General features: G+C 34.1%; 1 protein-coding gene across 1 annotated transcript in view; it reads right to left on the bottom strand.

Annotated features, from left to right (window-relative positions):
* Nucleotides 1-13,678, bottom strand: part of RASA1 (RAS p21 protein activator (GTPase activating protein) 1) — a 122,164-nt gene that overhangs the window by 36,871 nt on the left and 71,615 nt on the right. Inside the window, exons 7-11 of the mRNA XM_006885384.1 lie at nucleotides 12,085-12,137; nucleotides 9,171-9,321; nucleotides 5,188-5,266; nucleotides 2,885-3,005; nucleotides 2,043-2,199 (exon numbers count right to left, since the gene is read on the bottom strand). Of these exons, the coding sequence (XP_006885446.1) occupies nucleotides 2,043-2,199; nucleotides 2,885-3,005; nucleotides 5,188-5,266; nucleotides 9,171-9,321; nucleotides 12,085-12,137 (561 nt within the window). The remainder of the gene's footprint in view (nucleotides 1-2,042; nucleotides 2,200-2,884; nucleotides 3,006-5,187; nucleotides 5,267-9,170; nucleotides 9,322-12,084; nucleotides 12,138-13,678) is intronic.

The following is a 13,678-nucleotide window of genomic DNA, read 5'->3' as shown; positions in this document are numbered from 1 at the left end:
TCATAGAGCCCAGCCTCTCGGATAATCTGCTCTGCATACAGGTTGAAAAGGTATGGAGATAGGATGCATCCCTGGCATACGCCCTTCCCAATTTTGAATCATGCAGTGTTCCCTTGCTCTGTTCTGACGACTACCCCCCAGTCCAAGTATAAGGTTTCTCATTAGCACAATCAAGTGTGCTGGGATTCCCATTTTTCTCACAGTCAGCCACAGTTTCTTATGATCCACACAGGCAAACGCAATCAATGAAACACAGACTTTCTTCTGGTATTCACTGCTTTCAGCTAAGATCCATCTACTATCAGCTACAATATCCCTAGTACCACGACCCCTTCTAAACCCACCCTGGACTTCTGGCAGTTCTCTGCTGATGTACTGTTCCAGTCGTTTCTGTATCATGACTAACATAGTTTGTATTATAAAGGCATACTACTGGTACAGTGGCTAAAGCACTCTGCTGCTAAGAGTCAGTGGTTCACCCTCACCAGCAGTCCCACAGATGAGAAATATAGCAGTCTGCTCCCATTAATAGTATAGCCCAGCCCTGGAACCCATATAGAGCAGTTCTACTCTGTCTTGTAGGGTTACTACAAACTGGAATCATCTCACTAACAATGGATTTGATTTTCTGTTTGCTCCCTGTTTTCCTATTATATTCTTCGCTTAAAGAGGTATATAATACTAGTTAAGATTCAAACAAGCTCCTCTGTAAGAAAACTGTTCAGTTCAGCATCTGGTCATTCATTTTCACTGACTACTAAACAGATTAGGGAGCTCTAGTGGCCTAGTGGTAAGAAGCTGTGCCACAATCCTGGAGGCATGTGGTCAGAATTCAAGAGGAGCTCGGAGAGAAGGATGGGACATCTCCTGTGTGGCTTATTGCCTCTGAAGACCTGTTAAGAGGGTCATCTAGAAGTCAGTCCTAACTCAGTGTAGCACAACAATAACAGATTTGGCTTTTTAGTATAAGTATAAAATTAAATATAATTTTAATTGAAATGCAAATACAATCTCAAATAACATGATGTGCTTTCTTAAAAAGAATTTAGAAGAAATAATCACTAACTTTTTATATACTCATGGCATTTCTCTGCAAGGATTATGTACTTAAAAGTACATAAAATCTTGGTGTGTTTTCTAGAAATACCATTCTATAGCCTAAAACAGACTGCTTAGAGCAATTTCTACAAATGGTTTATTACTTAATCATAACCACATGTTAACATGGTAAGAATATATCTAAAAAGATTCGAGCTTCATTATTGACAATACTGATGAAAGCCACTGATATTGAGGCTATATATAATTAGTAATCAATCCCTGAACTACATGTAACCAAGAGCTAATTTTGCCTAGGAATGTTAAGGATTTAACTTAATAATACATATACAAATTTCACCTAGACACATGTTTGTTTTTTTTTAAAGACAACTCAGAAATCATTATAAAAGAACTTACTGCAAATCTGAAATATTTTCCTAATTTTTTCCCCTATTACAACTCTTTTTAAATTTTATTAACTTTTTTTAATGTCAGTTTTCATAGTAGCATGCTTATCAAATTAATAGCAGAACTAAGTATATCTAGTACTATCAGGTAGGGTAGGTTACTCAAAAGACTGGTGGAGGGGCAGGCAGAAATATGGTATACATACATATATAAGCTCTTATTATAGAAAAATGTTACTCCAATGGGGTAGAATCTTAATTATATGTTAATTTGAAAAGACTATCAAAGAAGAATATCAAAATTACCCTGGAAAGTAAATGGACAAGTCTGAAAGATGATTTTATGACGCTCATCATTGCTTTGATAGGTCCTAAAATTATCTGAACACACTTTTATTAAAACAACAATCTGAAACAAGAGGGCATTGCAAAATGGACTAGGGGAGGGAGAAACATATGCAACAATGAATAAATGAAAACCCAACCTTTCTGTAAACTTCTGTCAAAAAGAAAAAAAATTGAGAATAAACTTTAAAAAACAAACAAAAAAAACACCCATAAATGCAAAAAAGAAATGAGAAACCAGTTTCTTACCTTCCAAAAAGACTATCATGAACAACATAGACAGAACAAACACTGAGGTCTATTAATCCTTTTGGTTTTGTAGCTCGCTTTTCACTTTCAAAATAAATAAGTTGAGCATCACTGCCCTCTAAGATAAAATATAAATTTTTCCACCGCTTTCCTTTGCCTATTAAGAAAAAATTAAGCATTAAATTCTGGCTATCTATATAAGAATCATAAGATTATTTTTGCTGAAAGTAAACATTAAAATGCATTTTTTACTCCAAAGTTTAAGCAATATAAAATCTTTATATTATGGAGAAAGAGTGTCTTTCTGTAGAAAAATGTCTGCTGTATAATATTATGATACTGAATTACAGGTAAAATGATGAAAGCTCTTTAACAGTCTTCAGAGACAGACCACACAATTATGAAATGTTTATAATTATTGTTTACAGTAATACTTCCTAATATTATGAATAAAAAATTCTTCTATTAACCTTATCCTACTCTTTATGTCTTAATATCAAACTGAGGAAGTATAACTGGCCAGGAATCATGAAGAATTCATTTTTCAAACGTATTCTGGGGAGATCATTTGTCCTGTATTGGAATTGATATATAAGGGAATACATAAAATGTTCCTTAAAACCTGACAGGAAGTGCCAAACTTCTTATGTACCTAGATTCAAGACTTTCAAAGATTTTAAATGAAGTTCTAAACAAGTGTTGTTTGCAAATAATTCATATCAAAACAACTTACTAATTACATACTATAACAAGTTCATGATTACTATTTACAGTTCTTTAATCAAACATATGAATTATAAACAACTAAACTTTAATCCTTAGTCATAAAAGTTAACACTCACTCTTTTTTAGAAGATAACCTTTTTTAACAATATTTTTATAAAAGGCATCCTTTGTTTTACGACGAATTGTATTATAGATCTCCTTGCCATCTACTGCATCACTGAGCACTTGTTCTTGATCCTGAGTTTACAGGGGGGAAAAAAGTTAAAATTATTTCATTAATTTTTGATGGGAGGAAAAATCCTAGCTTTCATTTGAAAAATAGATTGTTATGTCTGTTTAGACATTACACACAAGAGTTTTAATTCTAAAATCTAAACACATATTAAGGTATCTTTTGCTTTACAGAGAAGTTCCCAGAAAGGCTGCTTTGCCATGTCTGAAAAACATGTACTAGAAATAAGCTGTTTATACAACAGTATTCTTTTATTATACAGTAAATGTTGTTTACAAAACAAGAATTTGTCCCATTATAACTGATACATTATACAAATTGATGTTTGTACGTAAGCACATCTGTGAGAAACAGCAGGTGAATGCAGAAAACAGTATCGAACTGAACAAATATATCTAATAATATTTAAAAACACAATCCTCAAACATCGAAGACATCCCTCAGCTCACCAAATATATGCCACACCCATCCACCCACATGGGGTGGTATAACTTTCCATCTAACTCCATATTAACCTCACCATTTCACAAGAATTTATAAGTAGCAGCCCTTCAGAGGCCCACTTCCACAGGTAAGCATCAGGATATAATGCCATATGTAGTATTTATGCATTTCCAGCATTTAAAATGTAGAAAATGCACATTTTTGTACTAGGCTCCCATCTTTTTTGTGTGTATGGTGTCACTAATGTTTTTTGTTGTGTCCCTAGCTTCATTTTTCCCAAACCATGGTTTATACTGCACGATCTGCTTAACATGCTGACTTTTAGTAATATCCAAGACACACTATCATAGAAATAACAGTAATAGTTAAATTTTCAAATTAAAAAAATTATTTCTCAAAAATATTAAGTGGGAGCTTTGGGGGCCTAGTAGTAAGAAGCTGCACTGCAATCTCAAAGACACACAGTTTGAATTTGCAAGCTGTTCCACAGGAGGATGGGCAATCTCTTCCTGTGTGATTACCTGCCTCTTGAACACTCTTCAGAGGGGCATCAAGGCCTACTGGACTCAGTATTACTTTACAGTGTTTTCTTTGAATGTTGTTATTAGGTAACATCAAGTCAATTACAACTCACAGTAACCCTATGAACAATGGACCTGAACTTTGTCCTACCCTATGCCATCCTCACAATTTCTGACATACTCAGCCCCTTGTTATAGGCCCTGTGTCAATCTATCTCATTAAGGGTCTTCCTCTTTATCTGAACCATCACTTTTCCCAACATAAAGTTTGTTTTCAAGGACAAATACCACCTGAAAACATGCCTCAAATGAGATGGATATGCACTACTCTTCTCTAACTCCACAACTTAAAAGGCTTTGATTCTTGTTCTGTCATCCTAATTCACTGTTCATCTCTCAGATGCACAGCAGATGATTAGAAAGGCTGTCTTAAATGAGGCACACTTTAGTTTTTAAACTGACATCATTGCTTCTCAGGATGTAAGAGGTCACTGGCAGCAGACTTTTCCACCCAAGGGTATTGACTGAGGGTCCAAGTGAGATGAAATCACTGACAATTTCAGTCTTTTCTCCATCTATCAGGACACTGCCTATTGGCCCAATGGTAAAGATTTTTTGACCTTTAACACATTGCCACACACTTTCATGCTTAGAAACACATTTTCTTCAATGTATTATCGTTATTTGCAGCAACATCTTAATATCAGGCACTACCACTTGGCAATGCTCCCCATTCTACTATGGTCACTCTGTTTTTTGGGTTGGTCACTCTTTTTTATTACTAGCTTTCCCCAGAGTATACATACAAGCTTGAAACTCTCTCATGGTAAAACTACAGCTCAATAAGTAAAGAACCAACAAGAAGCTTTTATGTCTTTTGAACCTAAATCCTCTTTTACCTATGATTATTTCTTTTTCTTGTCTTTACTTATCAAGCTTACCCAGGGATAAACCCAGCTGTGCCTCATCTTTGCTGTCTCCACTTTTACTTCAAAAACACTCATTCTTGACTCAGTACAACTTGTCCTCTGCTCTTATCACTGCTTCTATCCTCAAAAAGTTGCTAAATGCTTTCTAATTAATTAGCACAGTTCTCTTGCTGAAACAATCTGAATTTGCAGGTTCAAACAGATCCAGTTCTAACTGCACTAATGCATGCATAAACATACCACCAAAATGAATTTTAAAATAAAATACTAACTATAGTAAAAATAACACTGACCTGCATTGGTACTGGTTCCTTAAGATAATATCCTTCAACGATTTGTTCTTTTTTATAGTGATCTATGATGTCTCCAATGCTGTTAAAGGAAGGTAAGTATTGGCATAATTTGTCTCATTAAAAAAATTAGAAACATTAAATCCAGTTAGCAAGGATTTGTGGGCTTTTATTTCAGACCATACAACTATAAAGTTATTATCAAATAATTACCATAACATATTATTTTCAAAGTACAAGAACATGGTCTCAATTTTAAGTTTTTTATCAAAATAACTGAGTCATATACATCAAGGTGACATACTCTGGGTCAAAATATGTGATAAAAGTATTGAAAGTTTTTTTTTTTAACAAGATTGTTTCTAAGAGACTGAAATGATGAACTGAAAGAGAAAAAGTAAAATAAGTACCCAATTACAAATTCAGATAAATTAAAAGTATTTGTTATTAAAACATTTAAATATTCTGCTTTTCAAGTAATCTGATGCAGTCAGTCCATATGGCTAGCAGGTAAAAAGAGCAGGTACTATCACACATTTAGGATTTCGTCAAAAGGACTGTGATTCAAACCCACCACTCCTGCTCCATAAGGGGAAAAAATGAGGTAGGCTGCCTCTATAAAGATGTCAAACCTTAGAAACCCTATAAAGCAGTTCTACTCTGTCACAGTGAGTCAAAATCAACTTGATGGCATTGTTTTCGTTTTTGGTTTATGGAAACCTTGCTGATAACTGATTAAAGGTGCTAGACATTCCTTGTTTCTAGTTGTTAATATTTTATTACAAATAACATAAAACTAAAATAAAAGATTATGTAAGTTTTGTCACTGTTTTTGCCATCAGAGCTGATCTGGACTCAAGGTGACCTCATATGTACCAAGCAGAACTGCTCCAAGGGTTTTCAAAACTGAGGTACTGGAAATCCTGTATTCCAGAGAGCCTCTGGGTGGGTCTGAACTACTAACCTTTGAGACAGTAATCCAGGATTTAACTGTTAGTAATTCAGAGAGATATTTTATACACACACCTCTATATATATATATACACATATATGCATGTTCTTCTGAAATCAATATTTCGTTTTATTATCTCTCATACTTAAATTCTTAAATTCTAGAATTTGAAACTTCCTTTAATACACTCCTGGAGGAACAGGTATTTTAGAGATAGCTGGGAAATATTCAACAATAGAAATGTTGTTAAATCTACTATCACTTTTCCCTCCATTATTCTATTATAATAACTGAACACCTGAAAATATCTTTGCTATATTGCAAAACCTACTAACAATAGAGTAAATATTAAAAATAAGCTTTAATAAGATAACAAATTAAGAGTATGAATGAGTATGGACTAAATTCTAAAGACAGCATTTAACATGAGAGGAAATAAAAAGAAAATAAAACCAGTAAAGATGTTTTCTATAAAGGACTAGGAAGGAAATGAGATTTTTTTTTGAGAAGAAATAGTACATACCATATACAAATCCAGAAATGTTAAAACAAAAATGACAATCAGAATATTTTTGAAGGCATACAGATATCATCATGTAGAAGATAATGTGTTTTAAAGCAAAGAAGCATCATACATAAAATAGAATATTTATTTTATGTTGCCACACCTCAATATAAAATCCTGTTGGCAGAACACGATGCTTTCTTTAGTGAAGTACAGTTCACACTGCCCAGGCGCAAATTGAAAAGTGAGTGGCAACAAATATGCCTATTTAAGAAGTATTTAAAAGAAGATAAAATCACTCAATTCTTATTCTACCCAGATACAGCTAAACAAATATTAGAGATGACAAATAAAAATTTCCTAGACATATTATAAAAATTATAGCACTATGCAATTAGATTTAAATTTCTGAACAAAGCCAGTCCCCATGTTACAAATAAGACCCATTCTGAACTGTGCTTTTAAATTTTATAGGTAAATCTGAACAGATGTATATGTTCCATTATTTTAGTGAAAGAAAGGCTCAAAATCTTTTAAATTATTGAAATCTGTACAGTGCAGCAAGTGAAAATTATTGTGGTGAAGAATCTGTTTCACAGTGAGGGCAATTTCTACATAATAAAACATGATTGTCTGGTGTCCTAGTGTCAAGACGCTGCACTGCAATCCCAGAGGTACGCGGTTCAAATCCACCAGATGCTCTGCTGGAGGAGGGAGCAATCTCCTCCTATACCAGTCAGATCTGATTTGATGGTACATGTAAAAAAAAACAAAAATAACCCCAACAATAAAATAATAATATAATAAAAATAAAAAAAGAAACAATTGTGTTACATATAAAAAACAAACCCAAAAAATGTGATTGTGACTGGAAACAGCACAGCCTTGTGTGAAACATAATGTATATAAACTTTGTGAGCAAACCAATTAAAAATATAAAATAGAATGTATATGAATATATGAAACACAACTTAAATGAAAGACTGTATAAAACACAATGTGTATGAATGAAATATAATGTAAGGAATTATTATATGAAAACAAAAAATTATTTAAAAAAAAATCAAAACACCCCCCCCCCCCAAAAAAAATGGTGATGCAGGCTCAAACATGGAAGACAACCCTGCCCCTTTTAACTTGTGTTACTCTCTGTGGTCCTGCCAATAATCTAATCTCAATAATCAAGCTCCTAAAAGTACTTATGCCCTCTTCCAAGTCTCCCATTCCAAGGCAATGGCCTGCCATTTCTGTCATTCTGGTTGCCATGAATAATCATCTAAATTGCAAAACTTCAAGTCCATGTTTATTTCACATGACAGAACTGGTACAAATGGTTTGAAGCCCCACTGGAGTGCAAGTAAGAAGACCTGTAACTCAAACATGTTCACTACAACTTTACTTGAGCTAGTGTAGTAATGACAGCATATGCTTTACTTTCACTTTCATAATTTACTTAGTATATAAACGGTGCCTTTCTCTTCCTGATTCATGGATAAATGTTAATAATCTTCAAGGTAGAACCAAAATCTCTCTTCAAAGTTTATAAATTGGTATTCTATTCAAACATTTTCTTTTATAACAATTAATTGCAATCCCTATATTATACTTGTGTCTTCTTTCTTCTCCCCGTGACTCTCTTTTTCCATCTATCCCCCCCTTTGCTATTCATTAATCTTGTATGGCTGATTAGTCTAAGGATTAAATGCTGTTTACTTCAGTGACCTGTGAGCAATTTGGCTGAAAAGTTCAGTCACATGCGTAAGTTTAGTTATACTCTTCAAGGTGACTATGAGCCACTGTTTGAAGAGTTGCACCAGTCTTGACCAGGCTTGCAATTTCATGATTTTTTATTTTTTTCCTCACTCCATGATCCTCTACTGGGATCCCTTTCAGACATATCAGCAGTGGTACATAGGCACCACTTAGTTCTAGTCTCTGTATCATAGAAGTTTAAGTCTACATGATCCAATGGTCCTCTAGACTACATGTTCCAATGTGTCTTTGAGGTGTCTTCAATCTTCATTGTTCCAGACAGGGAGAGACTAATAGTTGTACCTTAGATGGCTACTTGCAAACTTTTCTATCCATACTACTTTCCCAAATAGAATGGAGAACATTGTCTTTGTAGACTATGTCATACCAGTTGACATTGATATATTCTAAGACTATGGTCCTGAGGCTCCTGGATCAGGACCCTATTCCCTCAGGGTGTATGGTTCATAACTTTGTCCCCTGTTGACTCTACTATATTAAAAGATATGTTCACAGCATATATAAGACCATTTATTGTGTTTACCCTTTCTGTCATCTCCTTTTCAAGTCTTCCCTTTCGTTACTGATACTGTGTTAATTACTCCATAACTGTCTATCTTCACTCTACTCTCCATTATCTACTTATTATTTCCTCCTCTACTCTTCTAAACTACTTTTTTAATATATTATCTAGTTACCGAATCCCCCCTCCATTTTCACTCTCTCAACAACTTTTCAATAAAAGTAAGCAAAGACTAAGAATTTCTTACAACTTACCTATTATAATACCGGCCTCCCATCATAAACTGATTATTTGGTGTTGGGCATATTTTGAATCTCTGAATATTTTCATTGGTTCGAAAATAAAGTGAATAGTCACCAGGAGTATTATCTGAAGGCCTCACAAGAAAACTGCAGACCTGGCCAACTGTAAAAATGAAATTGTTACTTTTATTCTTTAATTATCGAATTAGCAAAACAGTAATTAAAAAAATATAAAGTACATTTAAAAGTTATTAAACAATTTAACTGCAAACTATACTCAACAGTCATAACCACATGTAAATTTTTAAAAAGAACTTATTAGGGAGCTCTGGTGGCCTAGTGGCAAGAATCTCAAAGGCACGCAGCTCAAAGCCACCAACTGCTCTGTAGGAGAAGGATGGACTTTCTCCTTCTCTGTGATTAACTGCCTCTGAAAATCCGCTGGAGGGTCTGCTATGGGTCTGTTCCGACTCTAAGATACACAAAAACAACGTTTTGGTGTTTATTGTTTGTGTGGTGGTTGTGTTTTTGTTTACCCACATTTTCTAGTTTACAATTCACAACTATCAAAAAGTTTGTTCCTGTATCCCCAGCATATCTTACTAGTTTCATTACATAGTGTGCAGGGCAGGATTAAGTAATAAAAACTTCCAGTCAACTGTGTCTGTACCTGTCATACCTTGAGAAGAATCATTTAGCCACAATTAAGAGATATTAGCTTCAACAATCTATTTGTAAATCTCATTAACAAGCAAATGGACTAAAATTCCTTTTACTTAGGATTACTATCTTATCATTGTCTCCAATTAATCATTATAAATCAGTAAGTAATAAAAGAGAATATACTTAGAATAAGAGTATGCTTATGAAGGCATACTCAAAATAAGTAAACTGTGTACATTCTCATTAGTAAAATTGATTATTTATGTACTTATTTTCACTCAGTAGGTATGATTTTTAAAAGTAAAATTGTATGACATATTGTCATATTTCTTTTAGAAAGAGTTCTCTGGTATCTTCAATAAGCAGTGAATCCTAACATTAAGGGAGCTCTGGTTATGTAACCTATATAGTTGCTGTACTAATTCAAAGGCTACATCACAAACTGCTTCAAGAAAGAAAGATAGGCAGTATTTCTTGCAAGACTTATAGCCTGGGAAACTCTCTGGAGTTTAGGCAGATCAGCTAGGAATGACAGAATTTGAGCGTGCCTATTTTTCATGTAAATTATTAATATTTCCAACCATACAGTCAAAGCAATTGTTGTTGCTGTTGTTGCTATGTGCCATCGAGTTGCTTGCGACTCATAGCGACCCTATGTATAACAGCTCTAAACTCTGCTCTGTCCTGTGCCAATCTCACTGTCTCCGACACACTCATACAGATTGCCCCAGTCACCAGTCACCGAAGCAATTATTATCAAAGAAAAACAAGTTTAATCAAAAGTATTACTGAATCTTAAGTAATACATCAACTGCAGAAACTGTGTATTTCTTAATATAGACTAAAATGAAGGTGTTTTCTTGTTGTTGTTTTGTTATGTGCCGTTGAGTCGCTTGTGACTCATAGCAACCCTATGTACAACAGCCCTAAACTCTGCTCTGTCCTGTGCCAATCAGTGTTTTCTTAGACAGTATAACCAACCCTGATAAGAACCGGAGAAAATCTTTACATTTCTTCTTGAATGTCAGATAGAAATTACATGCAATATTGTATGTATGCTTATGTGTATTGTTCTGAAGAAATAATCAAGAGACTCTTAAAAGGGTACATAATCTAAAGAAAAGAGAGAGAACCTCAAATATGTCATGGTTAAGCTTATATTTCTGAACTTTTAAGTCCAAAGCTTACTATTAAATCACTTACTAAAATCACTAATTTTGTCCTATTTTGAAAGCTGACTGTAAGCCATTTTGATCTCTATTGGTATATATACACTAATATATCGCACAAATATATTTATTAATCCATCTATCCACCACACAGCATTATCCTGTTCTTTATTTCAGTGTATCTTTAACCTGTACTCTGCAATAAAATTAAGCACTTTTAAAATTACCTGAAATATTTTACATTTTCATTTATTACATTAAGATGAAACATTGTTATAATTAAAAATAATTTAGATAATATAAATCCTAACAATCATTACAACATACTAAAATTTTCAATCACTTGTCATATTTGGAATTAAATTCATTCAGTCTTAAGTATTTAAAAAGAACAAACAATCTAATTACAGTTTTATTTTAAAACAATACAACCAATATAAGCTCATTTTTTTGTGTGTGAAATTAGAGTTTAAGAAGTATAAAGTGTAGGTCCAACTATGCCATTTCAGAAGTACACAAAGATAAATGAATGCACATATGTTTGCAGCAGCTGTATAGCAAAAGATTGAAAACAAAATACTGTTCCTCTATAGAGCATTGATAAATATAAGTATAAACCAAAAAATCAAATCACTGCTGCTGTCAAGCTGACTAACTCAAAGCAACTGTCCATCTGATTTCCAAGTCTATATAAATCTATATGGCAGGAGGCAGTCCATCTTTCTCCTATGGAGGTGGTGGATTCACACTACTAATCTGTTGGCTAGCATTGCAACACATAACAGATATTTTAAATATAGTGTTTAATGTAATGGAAATTTCTGTAGCCACTAAAAATAATACTGAAAATTTCTATATTCCTATCTGTAAATATCTCCCACAAGATACAAACAAAAAACTTGTAGAAATATATAGATCAATCAATCAACTAATATTGCTTCTCAGTAAAAGAATAAATATCTGGGATAAAAAGGTAACACAGTTCACTTAATTTCATACTATACACATATTTTCAACTGAAAACAAAGAAAAATACTAGTTTGTTACTGCCAGGCAAGACATTAGAAAGAACAAGTGAACACAAAAATAAATACCTGTCATTAGTAAATTGTAAGCTTCTTGTTTAGAAATCTTCCCATGGAACCATCTTAAAAAGAGAACAAATTAGAGATGTAACTCAAAAGGGACTTTTTGTTTTTGTTTCTTTTTTGCTATTATGTGATCAAAATGAAAACAACCAACATGTTAAATTCAATTCAAGCTGACATGAATAATTACAATGAAATTTATTATAAACTGTCTTATTCTTGTTATATTTGTGGTTACAGGTGTGCATTACTTAACATCTACAATAAGTTCTGTAAAATAAGACCTTATACAATTTGAATGTGGTATGAATGCCACATTCTATAACTGCAGTTCCTAGACAATGCATAGTTGAATTCTTGTAAAACCTATCATATTAAAACCTTAGGGGATCCAACTGAGCAAAGTCAAAGAACAGTATCCCCTGGACACAGGAGGCAAGCCCAGCCTTCTTAGGTGTATGGCTGGGGAAGTTGAAGAGCCACCTGTACAAGACATTCCTGTGGGTGCAGGAATTATAGATGGAGATCAAGGACATTGTTCCCACAACCCCACTGGCGTGGAAGCTTTCTGATCACGTGCTGGCACTGCCTAGAACCTAGATTGCTCATGGACAAGAAGCCACAGCACTGTTTCATGCTGGAAGAAAAGGTTGTACTCTGTTTAATGATAGGTAGTTGAAGCCAGAACAGAAAGAAGAGGTGTAGTGGGGATTACTGAACACTGCTTGTTCACTCTAGAAACTTCTTGTCCGTTATCATTACCTACTGTTATTAAAGATTGAGACTCAAAGGTATTCTATTGGTTTCTGAGGTTGTAAATCTTTGGGAAACTACCCATTTTTCTCCTGTGGATCCTAATAGTCAAGCTGCTCATCTATAAGTTCAAAGTGCAACAGAAAGCAATACTCCACCAGAATTCCTTACTTAAAATCACTGGGATAAATACTAAACAAAGGACAACTTTTTTTCTGGAGAGAAAAAGAGTATCCTATGGGATCAGATATTGCCCAGCTGAACATCAACGAATGCATATTTATTTTCTAAACACATTGTTGTTAGGGGTCCTCAAAACAAGTAAGACTCATAGCAATCCTATGAATAATTCTGTTCTATGCTGTGCCATCCTCACACTTCTTGCCATAGTAGAGCCCACTGCAGCAGCAGTCACATGGCAATCCACCTGGTCAAGGGTCTTCCTCTCCTCCAACAACCCTTCACCTTTTTGAGCATCACGTCCCTCTCTAAGGAATAGCCCCTCTTCATAAACATGCCCACAGTACGTGAGGTGAAGCCTCATCATCTTTGCCACAAAAGAGCACTCTGGGTACACCTTTTCCAAGGCATATTTGGTTTTTTTGGCAGCAAATGGAATATTCAGCGCTCTTCAACAATACAACTCAGAGTCCTCAATTCTTCTCCTCTCATCCTTATTCACTAGTCAGCTCTCTGATACATAGCAAGTGATAGGACAGACCATGGCCTGAATCAGACACACCTTAGTCCTGAAATTGACATCATTACTCAACACTTTGGAGAGATGCCCAACTGCAGACTTTTGTGTTTTTTTTTAAATTTTTAGTTTTTTAATTTTTTATTATTA

This window comes from Elephantulus edwardii, unplaced genomic scaffold (assembly GCF_000299155.1).
Source record: "Elephantulus edwardii isolate Elephantulus edwardi_28Jun2011 unplaced genomic scaffold, EleEdw1.0 scaffold00043, whole genome shotgun sequence".
In the NCBI taxonomy this organism is placed as follows: Eukaryota; Metazoa; Chordata; class Mammalia; order Macroscelidea; family Macroscelididae; genus Elephantulus; species Elephantulus edwardii.
Note: the sequence above shows the minus strand (reverse complement) of the source record. Positions and strands in the feature narration are given on the sequence as shown.